Raw genomic sequence first — 13,853 nt, 5'->3', positions numbered from 1 at the left:
GATGTGGCGCTTGCTGATGATTGAGATGCATCATGTCTAGCTATACTCTTGTTGGCTGATGAGCTCGAGCTTGAGCTCGCTTATGATTGAGATTCACCATGTCTAGTCAGATTTGTACCATCACGATTCATGCTAGGATTTGATGTGCTATACTTTCTGGCAGATGAGCTGGAGCTTGTGAGCCAAGAGGTTCACGCATAATAGCAACAAAGTGGTAGGATATGGCAGCTCGTAATTCATCTTCCATTTTCGTTATAATGCACGCGGGTAGATAAGTTTGAGAAACCACGTGGGACTGGTGATTTATATAGCTAATGTATTATTTTCTTCATATATTAATTAAAATAATTTTTATTACAAACTAGAATTTAAAGGTCGGAAACTGACTCCTTTACCCTTTGGACTTAAGCAAGCTGCAGGGCGAAAAACAAGATATCAACTTAGGATCTTGTCTAATGTCGCCGTTACATCATTGTTACCTATAATTCGGAATAAGATGCAACATATTTTGTCAAACTGGTAATCATTCGACCTAATCTTGAAAATAAGATTCTATGCTCAACAGGATATACTAACATATCTATATGCTCAACAGGATATACATCAGTTCCAACATTCGACAACTCACCCACATGAGAAGCAGCAGTATGCTTGAGAAAGATTTAAGAGGGATCAGATTACATCGACATCATCTTTATATAAATCTAATCTTGAGGCTGAAACCACATCAGATTTCTATTGCAAATTCCTATTGCATCTCGTATTCCGCCCTATATATACAAATGATATAATGTGGCATTTATTATGTTCAACAGAACACAAGGTACCATAGGAATTTGTAATAGAAAATTCAATCTTGGTTTAACATCAGAATGATTAGAAGTGCAACACTGGCCGTGCCAACCAAATCATGCATGATGGAAGGCTTTACATCAAAGCTCAGCAGAGACCTGCTTCTAAGTATGTATCTGAAAATAACCATGATGTATGAAGCACAAAGGATGATGGTGATGAACAGCCACCTCAAGTCCAGAGCGGCTTCAACAAATTCAAGATCCAGCCTCCTCAGAATGGTCGGCCAAAGACGTTGCAGAAACCGCTATGCAAATCAACTTCAGTATGCAAGTGCAAGAGGTTCAAGCTTTCCGACAATTAAACTATATACAGGTGCATAAGAATGTCTTTTCAACACAGGATAGTTCAAATGCATATACATCAGATGGCTTTATCATATAACTAGATGTGCAGAAGAGAGGCACATCAGAAAAGGACATGTAAACAATCTACTTGCAAAGAACAACCCATGGTCTGAACAGAGTATCCCAGCACGTAGATGGTTCAAGATTTGCTCCAAACTAGGAAAAGCAATTATTTAAGTTAGAACCATAGTAAAGAAAGTCCAATACACCTGCATAAGAAACAAAAAATATAAAGCATATAGGAAGAAGTTTTCAGCAATATCACAATGAAAGTGACCGTGTGGCTGAAGCAAAGACCTAAAATAAAGTTTGTGGACAGCCAACCGGAACAGGAGACAGATAAATCATTTTGCCAAAGAACAAAGATTCGTAGACTGACTGCTGAACATGAAATGGATAAGTCAAAGTGTAGCAATAGTTCAAACCATTGAAGGAAAAGTTTGGGATCTCGTTTACACTTGCTGTGAAACTTTGACATCTACTCCCCCAAATGCAAGAACTAAAGAGGGATATATTACAAGAAGATGTTACAGTGGAAATAGGACAGTCTGCTTCCTTCCAAAGTAATTCTAGTTGAATAATTCAACTTTCTCATTACTGAATTTTTATCTCCCACAAAAATAATAGCTTAACATTCCTTCAAGTTACTATTTCCTGTAAAAGAGTAAAAAGGAAACCACTCCCTTAAACTGGGTGTTCCACACAAAAAGAGGACCATGTCACTTCAACAGGATAGGGGTCAATAACAATGTGCCATCACCATCACTCGCAAAAACATCCAGTTACAGGTAAGAATTTTCGTCAAAGTGCTAAAATTGAAAACCAACTGAACCTGAAATTATGATCCAGTTGTTTATGCCCATCATATATTCTACATCGTAGTTGTCACGCCAATTCAGCCCGGGTATTTTGATATCCAGGCAACTGTTACTGTCATTACCTATAACAATTATTCTCTTTTAGCCTAGTAAGAGAAAACCTTACCATCTCACGGTAAAGCAGGTGACAAATTATACACAAATCTCGCCACATGTGTTCATCTCAGAATCCTGGATGCCTTATTCCTTCATTGCAGTATAAAATCAAGCTGCATCAGTCATGGACAATCACATAAACAAGATTTGCATAGAACAAGATAATTCTGCTCCTCTACACTGCAGAGTCCATTTCCATAATAATAAAAACTTAATAAAGATATGCACAGCAGTAAGACAACTTAATAAAAAAGATTATACGCCGCTAAACATTCACCTTCTGCATAACAGTCAAGTGCTGGGTGTTTGGAAACTAAAACCTCTGATAGTGCACTAAGATGTGTAGCATTGCTTATAAAAAGTGAAGAACAAGAACTTTTCCCCCTTTTTCAAGTAAAGTGAATATTATCTCCGTGCATGAGTCAACAGGCTGCAAAATATGAAAAAGCTGTTTCCATGCAATATACAGAGTTTAAGTAAAAACTAAAAGCATCTGGAGATAATGTTGCAGAAAAAGTATTTTTGGCATCATCAGTATAGTAGAATATCATGGTGGTTCTGCGAGTTATATAACACATTCCTCAGACATGAAGGATTAGAAGGCACAATAACGTCAAAGAGGCATGTTTGACCCAGAGATTCACATCCCAGAGCAGGCCCATAGGCCAATGGGGACAAATTGGTCTGGGACAAGAAGATTTCTGCAAAAATCTGGACAAAGCTCTTCTTACTTATTGAAATAACATGTTTAACTCTACTTTTGTCCAGCAAGTATACGGCATACATGAGATCCAAATCGAAGGCGGACACTGGTCTAGTGTCAGTAAACATCCCATTAAAAACTCTGACCATATAGGAAGTGTCTTAATAGATTTTTTACGCTCAATTTAAATTGCCAGTTAAAACAAGCAAGTTAAACAGTATCCACTGTTCATATATAAGCACATGCAAAATCTTCATTTCAGAAATCAAATTGTCAGAGTTCATTTTCCAAACTGAATAGTTTGCATCACAACAAATGATTTTATTGTCATAAAAATCCAACACCTCTGAGCATTGTATTACGCATTACATGGGGAAAAGAACTTACAGGACTTACAAGCATGCTGCAGTCCAGCAGTTCACAATCCTACTGCCATGAAGACTGCTTATATCTGAAGCTTTCACTATCCCACCCTCCCTCAGCCTCCTTCCTCTTCAAAATACTACCCGACACTGAATATATCCTAGCTTGCTCCTCTGTTAGAGGTTGTGAACTGGCAACAGAATGTTGGCTTGATGACAGAGGCAACATATCCTCCTTGACCTCACTTTCAATGGCTCCAGGGCCAGCATTGAGATCTAGACCCTGTCTACCCCACTTTCTGTTATTCTCCAACCCCCCATTACTGCTACTGTCCGGAAGGCTAACCACATATGGTCTCTGAAATTGGGATGAGATTGCACCAACTGATCCAAACAACTGAGAATTTACAGGAGGTGCAAACAGCCTCGTGCCAGATGAGGGATCAGCATAGGAGGTTGCTCCAACTGGAAAACTGGCAGATGGAAGAGGAAAAGTGGGCCCAAAAGGAAACACGGGGAACTGGAAAGGACTTGACGGAAATGACACTGCAGGAGATGATGACAATATTGATCCCCGATAAACATCAGGAGTAAATGGAGTTAATCCAGCAGCCCCGAATGATCTCTGGGGCGCTCCGGGTGGAATGATGGGAAAGGGCTGATCGGCACGATCAGGTCTTATAGACGGAATTGCCACAGTTGAGTATGTATTCCCCGGTGGGAACCAAGACGAGAAACTCCCCAGAACAGGATTATTCATTCTAGCGCCAGCAGAAGGCAACTGCGGTGGTATATGAACCTTGACTTGCTGGCTGATCGTTAAGTGCTCCGCACTAGACTCATCAACCCCAGGCCCATCATTGAGATCAAAGTCCCTCTGAACATCAGTAGAAGGTAAACCACTTAATGGTTTTACAAGCACCATGGAATCCTTTCCGTTAAGGTTGCAGCTGGTGGAGCATTGGCCAATCTCATTTGCTTCATCAACTCTATTCAAATCAAGATCCAGGCCCCCACAGCCAAGAACTGGCACAGAACCTGAGCTCTCACTCAGCAATGCAGCATGATTATTTACCAAATCAGTTTTGATACCAAGACTCAAAGCAGAATCTCGAGAAGCCATTTCCTCAATAACTCTTTCATCCGGCACGTTCAGATCTATGTCCAACAGAGTCCGGCCATTTTTACTGGTTGAAGCATCATATAAGAAATTTGTTGAAGACAATGGCATTTCAAGAACTTTTCTGGGTTCAGCTGGACGAAATGCACTAGTGGCAGCAGAGCCCTTCCATCCAAGCTCCCCTTTACTTCTCAATAGGTCTTCCGGAGGAACAAAGGGGCCTTTAGCAGCGGCAGCCACTGTAACGGAGGAAGGATGACTACTGGGAACAGAATCTACAGAAAATGACACCAGACCATTTGTTGAACCAGACATTATTAAACCAACTGGCTCCCCGTATTTTGCATCATCAAACATAAAACCTTCATTTAAGTCGAACTTTATTTTTGTATCTGGCCCTGAAGCTGTGATAGCAGAAGTTGAAGCCTCTGCAACAGTCAAAGCAGATGCCACTTCAGCCACTTCGATTCTAGCAGACTTTGATCCTCTCAGCTCATCTTTTTTCTGTGCTTCATGGGCCACAGGTGCAGGCAATCCTCCCTCAGGGACTGAATTATTTTCAGGAATCTCTTTCTTTTCCACATAGGGCTCCGAATTTTGACTCCTGAGTTCATTGCTACGGGAACATGAATCATCTAGACTATGGCCAGCAACAGCTGTGTTTTTGTCCACGGTCCTATCTAATTTCTCTCTTTCAGCCTCGGTAATATGCCTCTTGGTATCCAATTCACCCTTTTCACTAATTTTGACTTCATGACTGGCTTCAGACACTGGACTTTGGCCAGGAGCAGTCTGTTGTGGCTTTTCATTATTAGCTCTTTCAGCATATTCAGAATTTACAATTGGAGCAGTAAATTTCTGCTGTGGGTTAGTACCCATTTCCAATCCTTGCTTCACATCAGCCGTACAGTCCTCATCACATGATTGATTTGATGATGCAACTTCAACCATTAATTTCACCTTATCTGTATCTAAAGGATCCATATCAGCCTGGTCAGCAGTACCAGCAACAATAGTTCCATCACTTTTACAGTTTAGAATGTTATCAGCGCTGACATTACTTGATGGAGCCTTTTCCTCCTGAAGTTCTTTATTCACTTCACCATCTCTTATCCCATCACCAGCATCTGTATTCTGTTTCAACTTCTCAACCTCCCTCATAGGATCACAAGTGCTTCTCAAATCAGTGCAAACAGATTCAAAAGGTTTATTGGCCTCTCCAACTGGTATATCTGCAGAAGTATAGGTTCGAGCAGAGATTCCATCATACGAACATGTAAGTGATGCTTGTCTGGGCATATCTAATCCATCTTCAGACCGTGAACTACCATCTAAAACAGCCTGTTTCTTACCATCACTTTCAGCATCATTGACAAACTGACTTCGACTTCCTGGATCAGGAGAACACTTTGATCTTGCCTCATCACCGAAGCAAGCTTCCTGAACTGCAGGGGTGCTTCTTTCTGTAGAATCAGTTGGTGAAACCAATTCAGATTTGGACATCTCCCCAGTTGCCACACTAGCAAGTAAGTTCATTCCGACATCATCCTCGAGGGACAATGAAGAATGTGCTTCTGAATATTTAACACAGCTCTCAATTAAAGCATTCATGGGGCTGAAAGACGTATCATGCAACTTTCCAGACTTCACTTGGTTCTTCTTGCGGACTTCAATTAATCTTCTGGAGGCTTCAGTTATCATATTTTTCTCTTCATCAGGAAGGGCTGCAGGAGAGCCAGCACCATCACGAGATCCAGTCAATGCATCTTTTCTATCACTGATTTGACAAGAAGCAGTATTCATGTCAGATTGATATGCATCACTCTTCTCCTTCGGATTATTGTCAAACTGCTCTAGTTTATCTGGAAGACCTGGAGAAGAAGTTCGGCTGCTCATAATAGAAGGATCTTCAAGGGATACTCCACTGGCACCTGGTGTGGGACTCCGAACTTGGTTTGGTATCTTAACTATAAGCTTATGACTGCATGCTTCAACAACAGGTCCCTCAGCAACCCTTTCACTTATTACAGCAGACTGCGATAACTTATCTGAAGCAGTATTTCTTTGTGCTAAAGAACTTCTGCCTGAACTGTTTTCTTTCTGACCTGCAGTTACTGAGAGAAACCCACTACCTTTACGATTGCGAGAGCTACTGCTTGATATCTTACTAGCACCCACAGAAGCTGCAGTGCAACTCTTTCCCTCCTCCTTCCCGGAGATTGACTGACTATGACTATGAGACCGGTTAGAACTACTACTCATATCCTCCCTAATTAGAGGTGCATCAAGAGTGCCACCAACAGAAATCCCAGGTTGGCTCTCCTTGCCAGATGCACGGGGTGATGCTGGTTTCACTGGCCCAGGAGATGAAGATGCAGACTTCGCAATACTTTCCCCATGGGAGGACTTTACTGAAGTAGTTTTAGATGCAGAATGCTGAGTGATTGAGCTTTTTATGGCCACATCAGACCCGCTTGTTGTTTTTCCACCATGGGAAGCCTCTGGAAGGCGTGATTTGGATGACCACACAGATGTAGCTTGGGTTGAACCAGATTTTGCATCAATACTAATCATTTCTGCTTCTACACGTTTCTTCCATGTGTCAACTAAACTCCGTGCCTTTCTCTGGATTTCTACATTTTTATGTGATCGTAAATGATTCACAGATCTGCCAATGTTGCAAGTTTGTAGGGCATGAAGATTCACTGGAAGTTTATCAAGTGCACGAAGTAAAACCAAAAGGAAGTCCTCTAAAGATTTATCACCATCCTTGGAACTATTACCACCACCTCTCCCTTTGTGGATGTCCTGGAGCCACTCGTCCAAGACAGGTAAACCTCTGAGCTGAACAAAACGATTAAGGCACTCGACCTTCTCAGTGGCAGCAATTACACCAACAAGCATGGAACGACTAATCCAATCCATTTTTCTCTCGATTCTATCTGGCTGTATTAATTGGACAAGCTTCTCTACCCCTTCCAAATCCACAACTCCTCCTTTCTCCGTTATTCTTGCAATATCAGATTTCAAGCTACTTTCAGCTTTGTACTGAGCAGAATCACCTTCATCTGTCCTTGAAAAACGTTCTCGTTTGACAGGATCGGCAGTATGGTCCCCTCTTTCCCTCTTTTTGCCCTTTCCTTGAGAAGGAAAGGAAGTCCCACTATTTTGAACATTATCTGACCCAGGTTTCAATTGTGAAACCGAAGTTGGGCCAATAATTAGTTTCGGAGACCGACCACCTGGATGCGACGTTTCATGCATTTCTATTCTCGTTTTGTATAAAAGCTGGTCTACTTCTTCCTGTCGCTCCTGTAAAATCATTTAGTGCAAATGATTATCCTGGAAACAATTATGAATATAAAAGATTCAAGCCCACCTTACCCACAACCCTCTCCATTAGGCAAAAAATCAAAGAACTACAAATGTAGAGAAATTCGTTGACAAAGACCACTAACATTAACGTAGTCTTGATCTGTTAGCCACCATAAACACTTGTTCTCAATGTCATAGACACGTCGACAAACAAAGGAGGATGTCCCTGTGGGAAGTTCTGCACCTCTAGGAAGAAATGCAACTTTACACGGATGAAACAGAGAGGCAGCAGGTATCTCGTCCTTGTGAAATGAATAGAATATCTCGTTTGGTGCACTGTCCAACAAAGCGCCTTTCCCAAGCTTTAGTTCAGCTGGTCGATAAAGCCAATTGACTCCTAACTGCAAGTTATTATCTTTTCTTAATGTCAAACAGCGAATTAAACCAATGAAAGGTGGAGAATCCCGAGGAGGTTTGAAAAGAGCACAATCACCAACACTGATTTTCCGTCCATCCTGCAAGAAGAAGAAAAACTTGATTGCCCATGAAATTAAAGAATTAAGATCAAGAATCTTTTCAGTTACAAAAGACCTGAAGTTGACAAGTTCTTAATTTTACTGAAACAGGTTTTGTGACTTTCTTTGGTTTGATAGTTCAGCAGCACTATACTTAGTCCCAAAGTAATGCTTTTTTCTTAGAACAGTGCACAAAAGCATCACCATAATAGGAACATATTTGGTAAGCTTCCAAAATCAAGTATAATGAGATCTATTGGTGATTAACTGAATTTCCCAATGCATAAGAATTTGTATCAGACACAGATATCTATGGATATAGCAAGGTGTTTAGTGTATCAACATGTACATACATGCATGCAAATAAAACATTTCCAGCATGCTAGACAACTTCACTTATTCCTGCTACAAGCCAGTAAGCCCCTTCATTTAATTCATAAAACAGGTAATGACTGCCATCAAAGAAACTAATGTCAGGGTTGTCAAAAAACAAGCACAAAGCCCACTTAAAGACCATGTTTACCAATCACATACATGATCATCAAAACAAGGTTCCTGAACACCCTTGATTTTCTCTGTCGTTGATTGTGGTGAAGTTCAGAGGAAATTAATAAAGGGAGTGTTAGGTATTAAATTTTGAGCAACCCTTTATAATAAATATTTAGGTTTACTAGGTAATTGGGGGAAATGAGTGGTGTTTACCTTCCACATGCGCAAGCTCGCGCACACACACATGCCCAAGAAAGCAAAGGGAAGAACTCCAAGTGAAACACATATGAAGCAGAGAGCCTACCTAATATTCAATTGTCTGGAATTAAGAATTTACAATAGTATTACGGTGATAAAATTCCACCAAAATCCTTAAATCATTTACAGCACATACAATTGGAGAGTTTGGGAAGACATTTCACATAATTGAATAGAATGTATATGCATCACAACAATTGAAACACTAGTTATTTACTAAATCCATAACAAGGCAAACAAATCAAGTATTCCTGTGAAAGACCATGTTGGACATGCATATATACATACATAAACACATAGCATAATTTCCATTTAATATAATACATTCCCATTAAATAAATTGCCACCCAACATATCCAGCATTCAACAACATCAGCAGCATGGAACCACAGGTTACCAATGAGATCAACTAATTCATCAAAACTTTATTTTACTCAAAATAATCAGCTAACCCGGGTAAAAACTCAGAAGTCTGAGAAAGAGAGACAGACAGAGAGAGAGAGAGAGAGAGAGAGAGAGAGAGAAGACAAGGAAGAAGAACAAAATGCCCACCTTACAGAATGAATTTGAATCCGCAGCTATTACAGTAGGGTGCATATGCCAACGGATACTCCTTTGTGGACTTGTCCAACTCCCCTCACCTTCCGTCTGAACCCTCCCATGCATAATAAAACTCCCTTCTTTGCATTTTTCCCAAACTTTGAACAACTAAAAACCCTAGCTTCAACCATCAATTCCCTCCAACTTTCACCTTTTCCGCTTCTCACAAACTGGAAAAAAACCCTAATAAACCACCAATTCAACCTCTTCACAAAAACCCTAGAAATCCCCAATCACCAAATCGAAAAAAAAAAACCCTATATCCCTCAAAATTATTGATAACTAACAGCCTCAACCTCTGAAGTCCACAAGGGGCTTCAATTCTGCGATCTGCAAAACACAAAATTTACAACGTCACACAACCTTCCGATCCAATCGGACATGTAATATATAAAGCTAAACAAATGATTTAAAGTTTACACAAGAATTCAATTGCATACATAAAGGAGCAATTTCCGGGGATTTGCCGAATCTACAGAGAGACTAAGGGCAGTAGGCCTTAGGGATTTGATGAATCCGCAGACAGATAAAAGCGAAATTTTGATAAATGAGCAGACGGCAAGAGGACGACGCAGTTTTATTTTCTCACTCTGAGCGCATGTAATTTCGATATAATTATGAACATGTCCTTTCACTTTGCAAAATCTCATTTCAGCCCCTGCAGTTACCATCACCACATCATAAAGAAATTGTTGACCTCATTTCCATTTGGTATTTCCTTTTTTTAAAAAAAAAAAAAAAGAGAGAGAGAGAGAGAGAGAGAAATTGTCAACCCCAAATTTCTATTACCAAATAATAAATGTGGAAAAAATTACTAATTTTAACCCTCATATGTTCATCATATAATTGTATACTAGTCTGGAACTCGTACTATGCACCGTTATATTTTTTAAAAAATTTAATAAAAAATAATAATATATGATGCAATAAATGAATCTTTTACACAAAATAAAACTTTCATTTTCAATGGTTAAAATATAGTAGTTTTAAATAGATAGGTTAACTTTTACGTATATTTAACCCTATATAAAAATAAAAAGAAAGTATTACTTAAATGCATTTTTTATTTATATAATTCATTTTCCTCATACAAATACAAATAAAATAATTAAGTTCAGTTAAATTATAAATATATCAACGTTATCGTCAGTGATGAAAAAATAAACAACTTTTATCACAAAAAGAAATTTAAAAAGATGAAAGTTTAATGAGCAAACAAATGAATGAATTGGAAAAACATAAACCAATTAGTATTAAAATAACAAATATTTATCATACATTTCTCTAAAAGCCTGAACGCATTGATAAAAAGGGTTAGCCATAGAAAAGAAAATAAAAATCATAATAATAAAAAGATAAAGTATGCAAAAGTTTTGAATACAAAATATATTGAAATGTATAATTAGACAATAACGACTACATTTTAATTATTAAAAAAAAGGGGACGGTGGTGATATGCTATATAAGCTTACAACAAATTGTAAAGTATATTATTTTTAATATAATTTTTTAGAGCAATATGACACTGTAAAATATACATGGAGATATAACTCATAGTGACTTTTAAAGGACAAAATATAAAACTTTGTCTCCATAAAAAACTTTAATGAATGGCTCATTTTTCAAGTGAACTAAAAGATTTAAACATAATAACTTACTAATATTTAGATCATATATTTTTTTTTAATAAAAGGAAATCACAGAGATATATTATTATATATTTAGAGAACTTTATAAATTAAACTTAGATTTAAAAGAATCATTGGTCAAATTTTCATTTTCAACTGTTAATTCTTGCCATATTTTAGGACAAAAAACCTTGATCAATTTTCATTAAATCACATACTTATTAATTTAAAGATTGTGAATGAGGTGATACTCCTACTGGTAGTATTGACAGAGTATGTGATATAACTGACTACATGCTTATATTATCTGTAAAACTACAGAAGTGATGGAAGTTCTTACCTGCAGAAACACTGCCTTGACAGAAGAGATGAAAGTGAGGGAGTCCCAGCGAAGAAGGAGAAGATGATCTACAGAAGAATAGAAGAACTCTTGCCATCGCATTTTGTTCTCACGTTTTTTGTTTGTCGTATTTTCATGCCTTTTTATAGTCGTTAAGGAATGTTGCTATTTCACTTATAAAAGCACTCGTACGCTTTTTCCCTTTGCAAATTAACACCTTGTTAGTTTATTAGTTAATCTGTTAATGAGAGGTAGTTAGGTTAGTTAACTGCAGAACACCACAGTATAAAAGGAAGACTTCGTCTTCCACCTCTGTAACACACTAATTTTCAATATACTTGAATTTTTTGCTTTCTTGAATCTATGGCTTCTCTGCGCACTCACACTCTTTCTACATTATCTTTATAATTAAATTTAATTATGTGGGGTACTTAACTAGCATAAAACAGTATTACCACTGGGGAGCATCACACCTGTGATATAAGAAATGAGCAGAAAATCCTCTGTAAAAAATAAGGGATAAAATGCATGAAACCCCCATGTGTCTTAAAAAGTATGCAAAAAACACCCCGTGTTTTTAGAATAGGCTAAAAATCCCCTCCTATTTTGATTTAGTCAGCAAAAAAATCCCATTTTGTTAGCAACTAACGGGAAGTGGAGGAGACGTGTGTCTGCTGCGTTTAGTAGTCATTTTATGCGGTTTAGATTCATATTTAATGACACTTTGGACTAAAATACCCCTCTATTGGTCTATATAACATACAAAGGGCTTTTTGACTTGTTTTCTGTCTTTCTTTTGTCATTTCAAACCCTAAAACATAAGTATTAAATTTTGTCATAGTAGATTATATTTAATTTATTTAACATTAAATATTAAATTAAATTATATTTAAATTCAAATAATTTTATAATTGTTAATTATTAAATCTAAAATTACTTTTAATTACAATAATTATTATTAAATAGCCAAAAATATTTAATTATTATAATTATTTAAAATGTTCTTAATTAACTAAAATATATTTTAATTAATATAATTAAAATTAATTAAAAAAAGAAAGAAAAACTACGATTTCGCCCTTTTTTCGTTGGAAACTTGTTTCTAAGTTTCCGGCGTCGTTCGGACGAATTTCCAACGGTCAATGGTACCATTCGAATCCTCTCTTCAAGATGAACATTTTCATACATTTAATTTGAGTTTTCATCAATCATAGAGAGTGGGCTCAAGCAATAACTGTCGAACATGTTTGCTGTCAATTTGTCTCCGTCCGGTTGAATCTCGGCCTCAGACCACCACCATCAGACTTATCTTTTCAAGATGATTCTAATAAGACCGGCCTCACTCAATTTGGTAAAGAATTTACGAAGATATGAAAATTTTAACAAAATCTCATTGCCGGCAACGAGATGGGGGGAGGGGGGGGGGGGGGAAGTCGGGGGTAAGGGGGTGGAGGTGGGGGGGCGGGAGGCAGTGGGGGGTAAGGGGGTAGGTGGGATAGTTAATTTTTTTAATATATAATAATAATATATTTTTTAAATTTTAAATTATTTATATATAATATAAGTTAAATAATTTGTTGAATCTAACGGTTGAGATTATTTAATTAGATATAACGATCAATATTTGATCAAAAAAGATCCAACGGTCATTACACTAAGAAATAATATATATTAAGTAAGGGTATAACAATTATTTTTTAAAAAATTAACACCGTTAGTTTGATTTAACGGAGATGGGGTGATTGAGCTGAGTTTTACAAAACACATGGGAGCTTTTAACCTATTCTGAAAATATTGGGGGTTTTTTTGCAGACTTTTTAAAACACAGGGAGATTTTATGCATTTTGTCCTTATTGATAGCAAATTACCCCCATATCTAAACCATTGATAGGGAAGAGGGAGTAATTTGCTTTATTTTTTGAAACACATGGGGTAATTTACTTCGTTTTTCACAAGGGAAATACTCTCATTTTACATAACGCATGAGGAAAAAATTGCATTTAACCTATTTTAATTTCATCATAACTATTTTTTTTAGTTTAATTTATTGGTCTTTTCTCATATTTTCATCATAACTATTTTTTTTAGTTTAATTTATTGGTCTTTTCTCATATTTTATTATTATTTATATTTTCCTACAAAAAGAAACATGTTTATTTAGTTTTTAACATACTTATTTAATATCAATAACTACATATCATGTTTAACATTTATTTGTATGATTCTATTTAATCTGCTTTTTATATTTTATTTTAAAAGTTTATCCGTTTGCATCTTACGCCATTTTATGTGTGTATATATTATAGTTTCATCTTTTAAATTATAAATTTATAGTTTAATTTTATTGTTA

General features: G+C 37.1%; 1 protein-coding gene across 12 annotated transcripts; it reads right to left on the bottom strand.

Moving 5' to 3' along the window:
- Positions 1 to 633: 633 nt before the first annotated feature.
- LOC105157180 (uncharacterized) lies at positions 634 to 10,136 on the bottom strand. 12 transcript variants are annotated; one of them, XR_016064695.1, is made up of 7 exons: positions 9,976 to 10,136; positions 9,488 to 9,865; positions 8,891 to 8,977; positions 7,817 to 8,188; positions 3,264 to 7,670; positions 2,184 to 2,286; positions 634 to 1,408 (listed from the first exon to the last, which is right to left on the bottom strand). XR_016064695.1 is itself a non-coding variant. In XM_088878702.1 (6 exons), exons 2-5 carry the CDS (start codon positions 9,599 to 9,601, stop codon positions 3,303 to 3,305), a joined length of 4,941 nt encoding a protein of 1,646 aa, XP_088734828.1. In that variant the 5' UTR covers positions 9,602 to 9,865; positions 9,976 to 10,136; the 3' UTR covers positions 634 to 2,286; positions 3,264 to 3,302. The 12 variants fall into 12 exon arrangements, 6 of the variants coding, with proteins under 6 accessions (XP_088734828.1, XP_088734830.1, XP_088734829.1 ...); XR_016064694.1 differs by having other exon boundaries at positions 634 to 1,355; XR_016064697.1 differs by having other exon boundaries at positions 634 to 1,355; positions 2,184 to 2,263.
- Positions 10,137 to 13,853: the final 3,717 nt, after the last annotated feature.

The sequence above is a fragment of the Sesamum indicum genome, linkage group LG3, assembly GCF_026168435.1.
Source record: "Sesamum indicum cultivar Baizhima isolate 11 linkage group LG3, ASM2616843v1, whole genome shotgun sequence".
Lineage (NCBI taxonomy): Eukaryota > Viridiplantae > Streptophyta > Magnoliopsida > Lamiales > Pedaliaceae > Sesamum > Sesamum indicum.
Note: the sequence above shows the minus strand (reverse complement) of the source record. Positions and strands in the feature narration are given on the sequence as shown.